The 13,432-nt window shown below is 41.0% G+C and overlaps 2 protein-coding genes across 3 annotated transcripts in view; one reads left to right on the top strand and one right to left on the bottom strand.

Moving 5' to 3' along the window:
* Window positions 1–2,681, bottom strand: part of tent5d (terminal nucleotidyltransferase 5D) — an 8,415-nt gene extending 5,734 nt beyond the window's left edge. Inside the window, exon 1 of one of the 2 annotated variants that reach the window (XM_032528099.1) lies at window positions 2,280–2,681. In XM_032528099.1, coding sequence (XP_032383990.1) covers window positions 2,280–2,294 — 15 coding nt within the window. In that variant the 5' untranslated portion in view covers window positions 2,295–2,681. Of the gene's footprint in view, window positions 1–1,277; window positions 1,593–2,279 lie in introns of those variants that run through there. The other variant, XM_032528100.1, reaches the window with a different exon arrangement.
* A 1,672-nt stretch (window positions 2,682–4,353) lies between these two features.
* On the top strand, window positions 4,354–12,551 carry LOC116696876 (charged multivesicular body protein 1b). Its single transcript, XM_032528101.1, has 8 exons — window positions 4,354–4,539; window positions 4,877–4,974; window positions 5,092–5,238; window positions 7,789–7,857; window positions 7,957–8,064; window positions 8,812–8,855; window positions 10,219–10,291; window positions 12,438–12,551. Exons 1-8 carry the CDS (start codon window positions 4,524–4,526, stop codon window positions 12,483–12,485), a joined length of 603 nt encoding a protein of 200 aa, XP_032383992.1. The 5' UTR covers window positions 4,354–4,523; the 3' UTR covers window positions 12,486–12,551.
* The last annotated feature ends 881 nt before the right edge of the window (window positions 12,552–13,432 follow it).

Raw genomic sequence — 13,432 nt, forward strand, 5'->3', positions numbered from 1 at the left:
CACACACACACACTCACACACACACACACACACCCTGCCAGTCGCCTGTCTGCAAGTCACAGCTTGGCTGACAGCTTTTCCACAATGCTAATGTAGCTGCTGTGTTGACAGGCTGACACATGGAGCGATCCACGTAGATATGCTTTGAATACATTTTTATCCCGCTGCTCAACCCGATCACCACAAATTAAGAGAAAGTGTTTGACTGGAATCACAGAATCAGAAACATATTGCGTTATTTATACAACACCAATTAGTCCCTTTGTTTGCACTCCATCTCAGATAGCTACAATATCTAGATCAACCATAAAAACAACGTAGCATTAAAAGTAAAATTAAAAGCCTAAACTAAACTAAATTATTGTGGAAGATAATAATAACAACAATGATAATAATAAGTATTTACATACCAAGTTAATAGTTATAATTATGATAATAATGACATGTAAAGGCAGACTTCATCTTTGTTTATTGATTGTTTCCTCCAGAGGAGCAAGGGTTAAGCTGAATGAGTCATCACCAGCAGACTGCATTAATCACACCAACGTCACTAATTAAAGACACACATCTGTTTTTTTTTGTGTCAGTGTGAGCGGCACGATGATTTGTACGCCTTACAAACAATAACAGACACACATTCATGTGAGTGCATGCGAGCTTTCATATAACACCTTCGGGAAGTGGAACACAGATTGCAACAAAGTGGGATTTAATATCAGCCAATTATGTCTGTTTGGCTCCCACATGTGTGATCCTCCCGGCAGTTAGGAACACAGTCTCTGCACCCAGACTCCCGTCAATCAATCTCTTCAAACTCCTAGAATCCCTTTTCAATAGACCAAACAGCATTTGTCCAACCAAGTCAGTCAGAATAGTCTGTTAAGTGATTGAGTGTGTGTTTGCGTGTGTAAAAGTGTTTCAGGGAGTGAGTGCTTGTGTTTGAGTGTGCATCTGTGGTTCACAGCAGCCCATTATGGTCTTGTGTTGGCTTTAATCAATAGCCGTCAGTCAGTGCTGCGGCTGAATGCTGCTGATTGCTATGATTTGTCGATAGCAGCGGGGCAAACATTGGGATACTAATGAGCAGTAATGGCATGCTTTCTGGTAGCAATTTGTCAGACATCAGAGAGCTATACTCTGTAATAACCACAATCAATGTATTATAGGGAGCGCTTATAAATATTCTAATCCACGTGGCACACATTTCAACAAAGACTAAATAACAGCACTTTACTCCATAGCATCTGTAACGCTGAAAAAGAACTGAGTTGGCTTACCAGGAGACAAAGAAGTTGAGTCTGAAAACACAAAGCTCCTTAAAATCTGTTGTGGATGAGACATTTCTCTGTGTCACACTTTAACAAGGTGGACACATCCAGAGGCAATAGATATAGTCCCGGGGGCCGACACTGGTCATAGGCTATATACTGTGAAACAATGTGTAGAGGAGGCAGAGAGGCACTGCGGGACTGTTTTCCAGCTAGCCCCTGTATCTCCCCCCTCCCCCTTTCGCACGCTTCTGCAAACTTGCAGCCTGAGTGACTCATCCAGGCGTATCGGCTCGGCTCACACATAATCTATGGCCATTGAAAACCCAGCACACACCGGAGGGGCTCGTATGCACTGGACTAAATGGAAAACAAACACACAGATGCTCTGTAAACTTAAGTTGCTGTCTCTTGCATGCAATCCGCAAAGCACTATAAGGGAAAACTAACAATTCTGTCCTGTGTATGAACTCTAAGGAAAGCTAGAACAACAATTGTTTTACAATTATACAGTTGTATTGTACGTAGGCTATCTAAATTTCCCTTTTTTCCACATCCATTCGCTTAAACAGTTATGATCTCAATAACTATGGTAAATACTGAAATAGAAGTTAACAACTCAGTATTTGCATGTATGCATAGGACCTTTGAAATGATACTGCTAAACATGATTACTGACTTCCATAAACAATAATGGGAGTTGTTTCCCTGTTAAATAATCACCAACTGGAGGCTTTTTGTACATTTCTGTTTCACACTCATTTACTGGAAGTGATGCAGAGCCCTGATGAATATCACTCTACCCAGCTGGTCTTCGCTTTAATCACCTAATCACACTCCTGAGATACCAGGCAAGGCCAGTTAACCGCAATTAAGTGCCTAGCAGGATAAAGGGCAGATGTACTGTACTTCTGAGGACCAGGATTAAAAACACATTAAATCCCGGCGTGTAAGCTCCGTGCAGCCACACAAAAGTAAATGCTCAAACTTCACGGAGCTGGAGGTTCTGACCTGTTGCTGCAGCATTTGAGGGAGCGACTGGCTCCTGGCGACTGGCTCGACCTGGGGAGTCCACCGAGCTTCAGGTCCGGAGAGTCTGTGTCTCTTGTACGGGGGCTGGTTTTGCTGTTGGAGTGCCTACCACCCACTCGGGTTAGGCTCGGTGCTGATGCGGCTCTGTCTCTGATAAGGCATATGAGGCTAGAAGCTGTGCGCGAGTTCATTCGGGCGCTGTCCAAGAGCTCGCGTGGTGCTGAAATGAAGACTGAAATGACTCCTCGCGCTCTTGTTTTCTCCTCCGGCCGCCCGGAGCGTAACGCAGTTTCCATAGCGACCTGCCGTCATTCAGTTATGACTTGTGTGTGTGTGTGTGTGTGTGTGTGTGTGTGTGTGTGTGTGTGTGTGTGTGCGCGCGCGCACAGAAGTACAAACATGGGGAAGTTGTGTGGCGCGTCGCAAGTCAATCTAATTCGTAGCTTCATGTGTATTACAAATAAAAGTTTAAAAATAGAACCAACAAGATACATTTAGAAACGAGATGAAACTTTACGCTAAAGCTTGACTAGCTACTAAGCTTATCTTGCTATGCTGTTTATCTTACTTAGATTTTATAAGTCCAATCATTTCTGAGTGAATGTATATCAAGTGACTGCAAACCTTTATGCTAGGCTACTTCAAAATATAACGTTCGCTAACGTTAGTTTATGGTTTGGTTCAAACTAACCTTTAGAGAACCATAAACTAACGTTCCCTAAATGTTAAGTTTTTGGTTAATTGGTTCGAACTAACCTTTAAAAACCATAAACTAACGTTCCCTAAACGTTAGTTTTTGGTTTGGTTCGAACGAACCTTTAGAACCATAAACTAACGTTCCCTAACGTTTACTAAACGTTCTGTGTTAGAGCTGAAATACGCGGAGAAGCGCCTTATTGTGTGTCTTAAATGGACGGTGTCACCTCACACGTTACCATGGCCGTGCTGGGGTTGAGACTGAAAGGGAGACAACCTTTGGAGAACGGTTCTGAAACACTTCTCATTCACTTCTTCACTCTCCATTACTCACACATCATTAGTGCTGTGTGTCCATACAGAGTATCAGCAGTACATGCAGTATGAGTCATCCATGCTGCTCCCTCCCCCCTGACCTAGCCGTTAATCCCCCCTAGCCCCCTTCGGCGGGCCGGTGCACGTACACACCGGAACCCTATTTCTCTCTGGACAACCCATTATCTCCTTTCCCCCTCATGCTGCATTTCCTTGCTGTCTGTTCCATCTCTTTAACAACTAGCCCAACTCCCTTAAAGTACTCACAGGTCAATAACTAGGCTACAGAATACCATTATCTCCATAAAGAAGTCTACAAAAACGGTTAGCCGGCCATACTTGTTACATAGTCGTTGTCCGTGGATAGGAAGTATAAAGGGAAAGAAACGGGATAAAAGCAAACAGTGAGTGGTCATGGTAGAAAAGGTCAATGTATCCCTCACAAAAAACACACACACACACACACACACACACACACAAATGACGTCACTTGACGTGTACTACAACCTACCGATACCGGGTACAAACTATTTTTAGCTTGGGTGGAACTTGTCTGCTTTGGACACGCGCGTCCGTCCACCTCTCAAATGGTCGTGACGTAGGAGGCGCGAGTTCGCTATGCAAAATCGTGACCGTGTGACGACGGGGAAAGCAATTGTATTCAAAGATAACTGTACGTCAAGATGGTTCACTTGTCGTGGTCTAGCCATATGTCTTTGGGTTTGGCCATCGGTTTTGCAAACTGTTGCAATTGTCCAGCAGTCCGGACGACAGATACTATCACACGTGGACCAATGTGTCTAATTTTATGTTATTTATTTATAATTAGGCTAGAAGTATTACCCAAAACATTCAGTACTGCTTCAACATTACTTTGCTTCAAATGCGTCACAGGACACGACTGCATACAACGTTTCTTAAACGGGTTACAAAGTAAGCTCTTACTTGAATTAATTACGAAACTGTCTCGGAGTAAAAATGTATCAACAATTACAAGTTTTTACCTGCAAGACAAATACGACACTACAGTTCTACCTAACTGAGTTTAAGCAAATGCGGAAGTACGCACAAGTGAAGCCTCTTGTCTTGCTAGAGTTGCGAAGATACGTTAGCTTAAAAAAAACTCTGGGAAATAAGTGAGTGGCTGGATGCCATTTAATATCTGGACATAACCAGTACAGAGTCCTCTTGTCTCAGAAAGAGACCTTCATCATGTCGAATATGGAGAGTATCCTTCCCTGTGTAGTCTCACATGCATAACGGTAGATATAGTTACCTAGCTAGCAGCAGCAGAAACGTTAGCTAGCTAGCCAACTGTAACGGGGTTTGGTAGCTAACGTTAATGTTGTTATGCTTGTAACTTCTGCCCAGTCATTCAGTGGCGAAGGAAAAGTGGGCTTGCTTAACTAATTTGATAACTCTTTGATTACATCTTCAGTTTGTCTTGCCTGCACTGCCTTGGGTTGAGTTAGCTACGTCTTTAGATTATATTCAGTATTATAACTCAAATGTATTACCATTAACGTTAGTAACTAAGATAAACCTTCCCTTGACTAACTACATAGAACACTTGTTTAACCTCAGGTTTGCTACCAAGGAGCTCCAACGCAACTCCAAGAAATGTGACAAAGAGGAAAAGGCAGAGAAGGCTAAAGTGAAGCAGGTTGACTTGTTAAATTTTATATTTATGATCTTAGACCAAGACCCAGGGACAAGCTGGGATACAGCAACGCTATACACTTATGTGTGTGTATGCACTTCTCTTTCCTTTGTTTCTCAGGCTATCCAGAAGGGCAACATGGAGACGGCTAAGATCCACGCAGAGAATGCCATCCGTCATAAGCATCAGTCCATTAACTTCTTGAGGATGAGCGCACGTGTCGATGCTGTGGCTTCAAGGGTGCAGACTGCTGTCACTATGAACCAGGTCAGGTCAGTTATGCTTTCTGATGTTATGTGGAGTGTGGACTGGTAGCTGGAGAGATGCTACTTCACCTCCTGGGCACTGCCAGGTGCTCTTGAGCAAGGCACCTCACCCTCCCCCCGACCACTCAGGACGCTGGTCCAGCTGGCAGCCCCCCCCACTCTGACATCTCTCCATTTGTGCATGAATAGGTCCTGAGCATGTGTGTGTATTTCAGGCCTGAGTGTAGTGATTACTAACAAAACAGAGTGTAAATTGGGGATCAATACACAGTAAAAATATTATTATTGTTATTATTATTATTATTATTATTATTATTAAAGCAGGTAATAGAATAACTGTGAAAAACATACCCGACCTATTGACTGCAGTCACACATCCATTTTTTCAGGATAACCTCTTATTGGCAGTCTTGGCAGATAATTCCAAGTAAAGTTTGTACTGTTTGCTGTAGTAGAAAATTAACTCTACCACAAATGATAATTCCACCACATTTCCTACATGTAGGTGGTTGCATTTACATTCACTTACCTCGTCAACATTAACTTCTTTTCTTTATGATTGTTTTTGTGTTCATTTTCTGCCTTTATTGGATTGCAATCATCGAAAGAGATGAAGGAAATGGTCAGCATCTTAAAGCGCCCATATAATGCTCATTTTCAGGTTCATAATTGTATTTTGAGGTTGTACCAGAAGAGATTTACATGGTTTCATCTTCAAAAAACACCATATTTTTGGTGTACTGCACATTGCTGCAGATCCTGTTTTCACCCAGTGTGTTTAGGTCTTTGTTTTAGCTCCAGAGTGAGACATCTCACCTCTATCCTATCTTTGTTGGGAGCTGCACATGCTCAGTAGCTCGGTAAGATCCCATCAGCTAGATAACTCTTTCTCCAGCTTTGGTCAGTCCAAGGCAGGATCAGCTGGGAGACTTCTTCTAGACCAGGGCCCCTTGTGGAATACCTGCACAACAGGGACAGGAAGTAGAACAGGGACAGGAAGTAGTTCTTTTGGAGATTCTGGTCAACTAGTGGCTGTTGGAGCAGTGTTTTGCCATTGAGAACGAGCTAGCATGCTACGGTTAGCCACCTCGTCTCTAGTGACGTAGAAAGCCGTGCAGATGTTGAACAGCTCACCTGGAGACTGAAGACAGGGGACATTCAGAAACCGGATCTCACTCAAAACAACAAGGATGTTTGTTTGTTTTTCCTTGTGTGTAGTTGTGTGGAAGCATCAGAGACACAATAACACCCCACATCCCAGAAAAAAGTGTTTTTTTCATAATATGGGCACTTTAACCCTTAAGCCACAGGGCCAACCCAACCGACATTGTAACTTCTGAAAACAGCAGACCCAGTAGCCATCCACTTTAACCGTCTCCCGCCTCCTTGGTAATCACTGGCAAAGATGTAGAAATCACATGACCTTTACCTGATACCACTGTAGCAGACATAGCTATTCATATTTACCAGATATTTCACTGTGCATGTAGTTTTTAATATGTATATTGTGAAAACTGCAACTAATTTCATAAGGTAAAGAGCCACAGTAGGGCTGGGCAATACGTTATTATATTGCTATATGAGGCTAGATATCATCTTAAATGTTGGATATGGTAATATCCTGATATGACAGTGTTGTCTTTTCCTGGTTTGAAGGCTGCATTACAGTAAAGTGATGTCATTTTTCTGAACACACCAGACTGTTCTAGCTGTCCTATTATTTGCTTTTACCCACATAGTTATATCATCATAACTGATGATTGATGCGCACATCATTGTGTGCATATCTTGTGAAAGCACCTATTGTCAACCCTACAATATAGCCACAATATTGATATTGAGGTATTTGGTAAAACCTATTGGGATATTTGATATCCTCTAGATCACCCAACTCTAAGCTCCAGAGTGAGAAATAATTTCAGGTTCCAAAAGTCCAAAAGTCCTACACAAAGGAGACAGGCGGAGGGAGAGTGGGCAAAAAAAGGCAAACAGACAAGTAAGAAAAAGCCACCAATTACATAATGCCATTAGGCTGTTAGCTTCTCGCTCTTACGAGAGTGACAGCCTCTTTAAATGGCTTTAAATCTGGTTCGCTATACTGCAGGCATCGTTCCATAGGTTATAACTAAATAGATTCTATAGAAATGGAAGCACCCACAGTGTGAGATGGTATAGCTTATGTTGTACTACTGCTGCCTGTCCCAAAAACATAAACACAATATGCTTGATAATAAACCCCTCAACTATAATTTGATCAACTGGTGAATTGGTTTTACGAGATTAAACCTTAATCAGAGTCCTTTTTTTGGAATATAAGGGATGCTTTTCTGCTGAGAGGTAATCATGACAAAGTATCTGTTTACAAAGCCTAAAGCGACACCTAGTGGAAATAAAAGGGAACAGCACTTCAAGCGTTGCCATGTCTACAGCCATCTGCCTGTCTGACTTCAAATACCATGATCCCGTGTTGAATCCAAAAACAAATAAGACGAGTAAAAAGGGAGAAGACTACAGATGCTTCAACACTTGATTTGATGTGTCTTTTGCCCAGGTATCTAAATCCATGTCTGGAGTGGTCAAGTCCATGGATGCCACACTGAAAACTATGAACTTAGAGAAGGTAATAAGTCACCTCGTATACATTAACGCAGACAGACACATGTCGATTGAGAGTTTGGTAATGTTTTGTTTTTTTCTCTCCGTCTTTCTATCTATACAGATCTCTGCATTGATGGACAAGTTTGAAAGCCAATTTGAAACGCTGGACGTGCAGACAGCTCAGATGGAAGACACGATGGGCAACACCACCACTCTGACAACACCCCAGGTAATAAGCCCTGTCCTCTTACAAGCAGGTGATACTATACCTATGTGGCTGCTGCCCGATTTTTAACAAGCACGTCCAGACGTGAACACATTACCCCTGTGCTGTCGTCACTCCACTGGCTTCCAGTCCGTTTTAGAATTGATTTTAAACTCCTGCTGTTTGTTTTGAACGCCATTTATGGCTTGGCCCCCTCTTACTTGTCTGAGATTTTAACTTTTCGCAATTGTGGCAGAGCCTTTGCTCTCCTCGGGTCAGCTTCTGTTAGAGGTCCCTAGGTCAAGAGTCAAACAGGGGGGCGATCGTTCTTTTGCCGTCGCTGCTCCCAGACTGTGGAACAAACTACCCCCTGACATCCGCACCACTACTGACCTCAGCCTTTTTAAAACGAAGCTTAAGACCCACTTTTTTAAATTAGCATTTAATTCTGACTAGGGCAATACTGTCTCTTAGGTGTCCGCCTTCTGTCTGCTCCTTTCAATGCATTTCTGGAAGGCTTTTAATGTCCTGCAGCGCTGCACCACTACAGCACTTTTAATTGAATCTGTATGTTTTGTATGTGTTATGTATTGTTTTATGGCTTTGTTGTAAAGCACTTTGGGTACCTTTCGACTGTTGTAAAGGGCTATACAAAATAAACTTGATTGATTGATTGATTGATTGATTGATTGTAGCTACTTATGAAGGCAGACTTCACCTCAGTACAACATTTTTTTTTTTTAAATGATTGTGTGCTTGCCTGGTCCCTAGAATGACGTGGACGCGCTGTTGCATGAGATGGCTGATGAAGCAGGGTGAGTATGGCCCATAAATAACAGTAAAGACTAGGGCTGGCCGATGTAGAGAAAATCACATATCACCATACTCTCGACCAAATACCTCGATGTCAATATTGCGACGATATTGTAGGGTTGGCTATTGGTGCTTTAGCAAAATGTTATTTACACAATGAGAGTTTTGATTAATATTCTCCAGAAATTATTTAATGACTTAGTGGAGTAAAGGGAAATAATAGAAGAGCTAGAACGGTCTGGTACGTTTAAAAAATGACATCACTTTACTTTAATGCAGTCTTTAAAAACCAGGAGAAGACACTTACCATATTACCATATTACAGTATTACGATATCGATATAACATTGATATATTGCCCAGCCCTAGTAATGACAACTGCAAAAAGCATTGATAGAGGAGAAACTAAATACAGGGAATTGAAACAACAAAATAGTTGGCCAGGATAGCCCAGTTGTTTTTCATTTTTTAAATTTATTTAGTATTTTACCTTTGTTTTACCAGGGGAAAGAATCCCATCGAGATTACAATCTCTTTTACAAGTGAGCCCTGGCCATGACGGCAGCACATAGAGGACACACTTAACAGACAACAAGTCACAGACAGACGCACATGGACAGGAAGAATACTTTTGAAACAAAAACAGAAAATCACATTTAAAAAAAGTGTAAACATGTTGACATATTTGATTTAGGTAGGACTTGAATTGGCATTTTTGCCAAACTCTGTTTAAGTTAGTGGAACATCACACAGTATGTATCTACTTGATCTAAGATTATATTTAAATCTTCTAGGTGCTAAACGTGTAGTTAAATACGAAGGAGTGTGTCCTGTGAGTGTACGCAAAGGTCAACCAACGTTTGAGCCTTCTTGTGTTGAGTGAAGGCCAACCAAACATTTCATATAATACACAGTGATGGGTAGAGCACTTTGCTTGCTTTATAAATCTCATTGCTCATCTCATTTTATGTGTCTCATTGCTGAATGAGACACATAAAATGAGACACATAATCCAATATATATATAGATCCAAGTTGGTAGAGCAGGTGCACTAACCGTATATACAGAGGTTTATGGTTTGAGTCCGACCTGTGATGATTTTCTGCATGTCATCCCCCTCTCTCTCCTCTTTCATAGAGACCTATTCCTGTTCATTAAAGGCGGGAATGCCCATAAACAATCTTTAAAATGAGTAAATAAAATAGACAAAAAAACCAACTCAATGAATTGTACTAAAAGCTTTTATTTCTATGACTTTTCCCATAAAACACAGGAGCGTACCTTACTCACTGATTACTGTAACCCAAGGAGCTATGTATGCAGAAACTATGTTAAAAGGGGTTTCTTTTCTTACTTCTTATTGTAGGTTGGATCTCAACCTGGAGCTTCCTTCAGGCCAGATCTCCTCCCTGGCTTCATCTGTGGCATCAACAGAGCAGGTAACACATCCACTCTTATCATTATGCTATCGCTATATTTGGTGTTTTATATCCCAGAATAGAAAGGATATATTATTATTTATATTGTAAGGAAGTGTTTCCTTGCCTCTGTGGCCTTGTGCTTGCTCTTGGTGAACTGTTGTGTTTCTGTACATAACATCACAGAGTCCGGTCTAGACCCGCTCTTTTATGAAAAGCGCAGTGAGATAACTGTTGTTGTGATTTAGCGCTCTATAAATAAAACTGAATTGAATTATCTTCATGGTCTTTGGCAGTCTCACATGAATTAGTGTCACCCAAATTTCAAGTTATACTTTTTTTCAGAACAGTGGCTGTTGCTGGAATTATGCACAGTATGTCGGCTCTAATGAGGACACATTTTCACAATAAAGGAAAAATATGCAATGATCCACACTAGGTCTGCACGATTAATCGTTATAAAATCGCAATCTCAATTCACCCTGGTCACGATTTAATTGTTAAATAACTTCAATTTATTTTTAATTTTTTTAAATGAATGATTTTCATTTATTTTACGAGCCGACTGCATCACGGCTATCATGTTTATAGCCTTGTGGTGATGTGCCGTATAATAAAATCTATATTTGGTACTGCCAATTTGTTGTTTTGTCATGGTCAAAAACATCGTGGCAGAGAATCGTGATATCAATTCTAAGCTAAAAAAATGGTGATTGATATTTTTCCCTGAATTGTGCCGGCCTACTCCACACCACAGACACGTCTCCATACCCCCCTCCACTGTTGATCTGGATGATTATCATGTTCAAAACAATAACTGTTTTCACCAAAACAGACAGCCTCTGGTGGAGCGTTGGAACGTCATGGAGTAATAGTGTGACACAGAATCAGCCTTTTTCACCTGAACAATAACTGTTTGGACCATTCAATTCAATTTTATTTGTAGTATCACATAGGGCTGGGCAATATAGGGAAAATCAAATATCACGATATTCTTGACCAAATACCTCAATGTCGATATTGCGACGATATTGTAGGGTTGACTATCGGTGCTTTAACTAAATGTTTTTTACACAATGATGTTTTGATTTTGAATGATTTAATGACTTAGTGGGTAAAGGTAAATAATAAAAGAGCTAAAAGAGTCTGGTAAGTTCAGACAATGACATCACTTCACTGAAATGCAGCCTGTAAAAGCAGGAAAAGACACGATATTGTCTTTTAGAATTGTGTTTTTAATCCTTTTTCATTTTTATCTTCTATGTAGATGCACTCCCCTACAGAATCACCGCAGTAGTCGAGAATTATTTACTTCCAAATAAAGCTTTTTATGTCATCTTTTAAAACTTACATTTTCTTTTTTCATATGGCAATATATATCGCTGGGGAAAAAAATATCGTTTTTTCCATTATCATGCAGGCCTACTCACCATATTACAATAAATCCAAAATCTAAGATGATATGTAGTCTCATATCGTGATATCAATACAACATTGATATATTGCCCAGCCATGGTATCACTTCATAACAAGAGTCATCTTGAGACACTTTAAAAATAGAGCAGGTCTAGACCACACTCTATAATTTATGAAGTCCCCAAAATTCCAGTAATTCCCCCAAGAGCATTTAGTGTGACAGTGGCGGGGAAAAACCTCTTCTAGGGAGAAACTCGGGACAGACCCAGGCTCTTGGTAGGCGGAGTCTGACGGGGCCGGTTGGGGGGGTGATGTACAGTGGCAATAACACTCACAATAAAGATAATGGAACTATGACTAGAAATAGTAGTGGCAGTAGTTGAGGACGTAGCAGGGCACTGCAGGGCGTAGCCAACATAACCGTTGTGGTCAGACGAGTCAACAGCTGAAAGGTGGATGATGTGGCAGGAAGTGTTTGAGTTGTAAAAATGTTTGGATATGTTTTCCGTTACGCCAAGCCCCCATTGGAATCCATTATCCGACATAATTCAAACGGACCGCAGCCGCTGTTTGTGTATGACATACTGTAACTACACACTTCACACCTTCCCCTTTCAAACCTACATAGAGTTAAGTAACACTCTGAGATGTATGGCTTTCAGTGCAATTTCTAAAGCTGCCCGTATTTATTTTATTTTTGGGACTTAAGTCCCCTGTCCTCACTGTGTCACCTGTTTTGTGTTGTCATCAGGATGAGCTCTCCCAGAGGCTGTCCAGACTGCGAGACCAGGTGTCATAACGGTGTCGAAAATAACAAGACCGGGGAGAAGGAAAAGAGCAGGAGAAGCAAGAAGAGACAGGGAGTTAAAAAAAGAAGAAAAGTGGAGAATAAAGCAAAAAAGGTGCCATGTGCCTGTAAGTTCTGTGTTCTAGGTTTGTTCTTGGTCTGGTCTGTGTAACAGCACAAAAAGATTGAGAGGGAAATATTAACAGTCCTGACTTGAAGTGCATCACGTGCACTTCTTCCATTTTAATATTCCTTGGAACACTCATATTTAAAATGTTTTGTGATTAATTACCAGCCCAGCAATAGGACACTGCTGTGCTGCCATGTTCTTTATGTTTTAATTATTTTTATTTTAAGGTGGTACACCTTAGACATATTTCTAAATGGAAATTTCTTGCACAAAAAAAACCTATTGTGTACTACTTAATGGCCAATACCTCATTCCAAAGTTGGTATATGCTATGTATAAAGTTCAAAGAGCAATATTTATTATTTAAATGTGTATTTATGAAATGCCAGCTGATTGTAATGTAACTGTAACCTGCACCACTGAGGATGTGGGGACCTCTGGTTTTGATACTGTGCCAGTTTCTGTTTTAGCTGTAGTGTTAAAACTCAAAGGTATTTTATTTATATTTTATATTTGGTAGGGCTCATTGTAAATGGTTGCCTCGGACACGCTTTGAAGAAAGCTGGAATATCGTTGATTTTCTGCATTTAGTGGTAACAACTCCAGTGGCTCACCGTGCACTTGTATGCAAAGACATGGACTCATTAAAAGAGTTTCCAACATGTTTTACTTGTCATGTTTTTTTGTCAGTTTATAGCTGTGTTTTGGGCAAATATGCATCCCCGGACATGCCTCTCTGTTTCCATCTTACCCCTCCTCTATCTCTCCTCCAACAGGGAACAGATGAGAGGTCAGAGGTGTCACCTGTAGAGGAAGCGGCCTTCTGCCG

The sequence above is a fragment of the Etheostoma spectabile genome, chromosome 10 (genome assembly GCF_008692095.1).
Source record: "Etheostoma spectabile isolate EspeVRDwgs_2016 chromosome 10, UIUC_Espe_1.0, whole genome shotgun sequence".
Taxonomy (NCBI): Eukaryota; Metazoa; Chordata; class Actinopteri; order Perciformes; family Percidae; genus Etheostoma; species Etheostoma spectabile.

Bases quoted from the DNA above. Each gene is read 5' to 3' on its own strand.
- LOC116696876 (XM_032528101.1), top strand. The intron at 5,239-7,788 runs GTCAGGTCAGTT...TCTTTTGCCCAG, and splicing joins CTGCTGTCACTATGAACCAG to GTATCTAAATCCATGTCTGG. The intron at 8,856-10,218 runs GTGAGTATGGCC...TTCTTATTGTAG, and splicing joins GAGATGGCTGATGAAGCAGG to GTTGGATCTCAACCTGGAGC.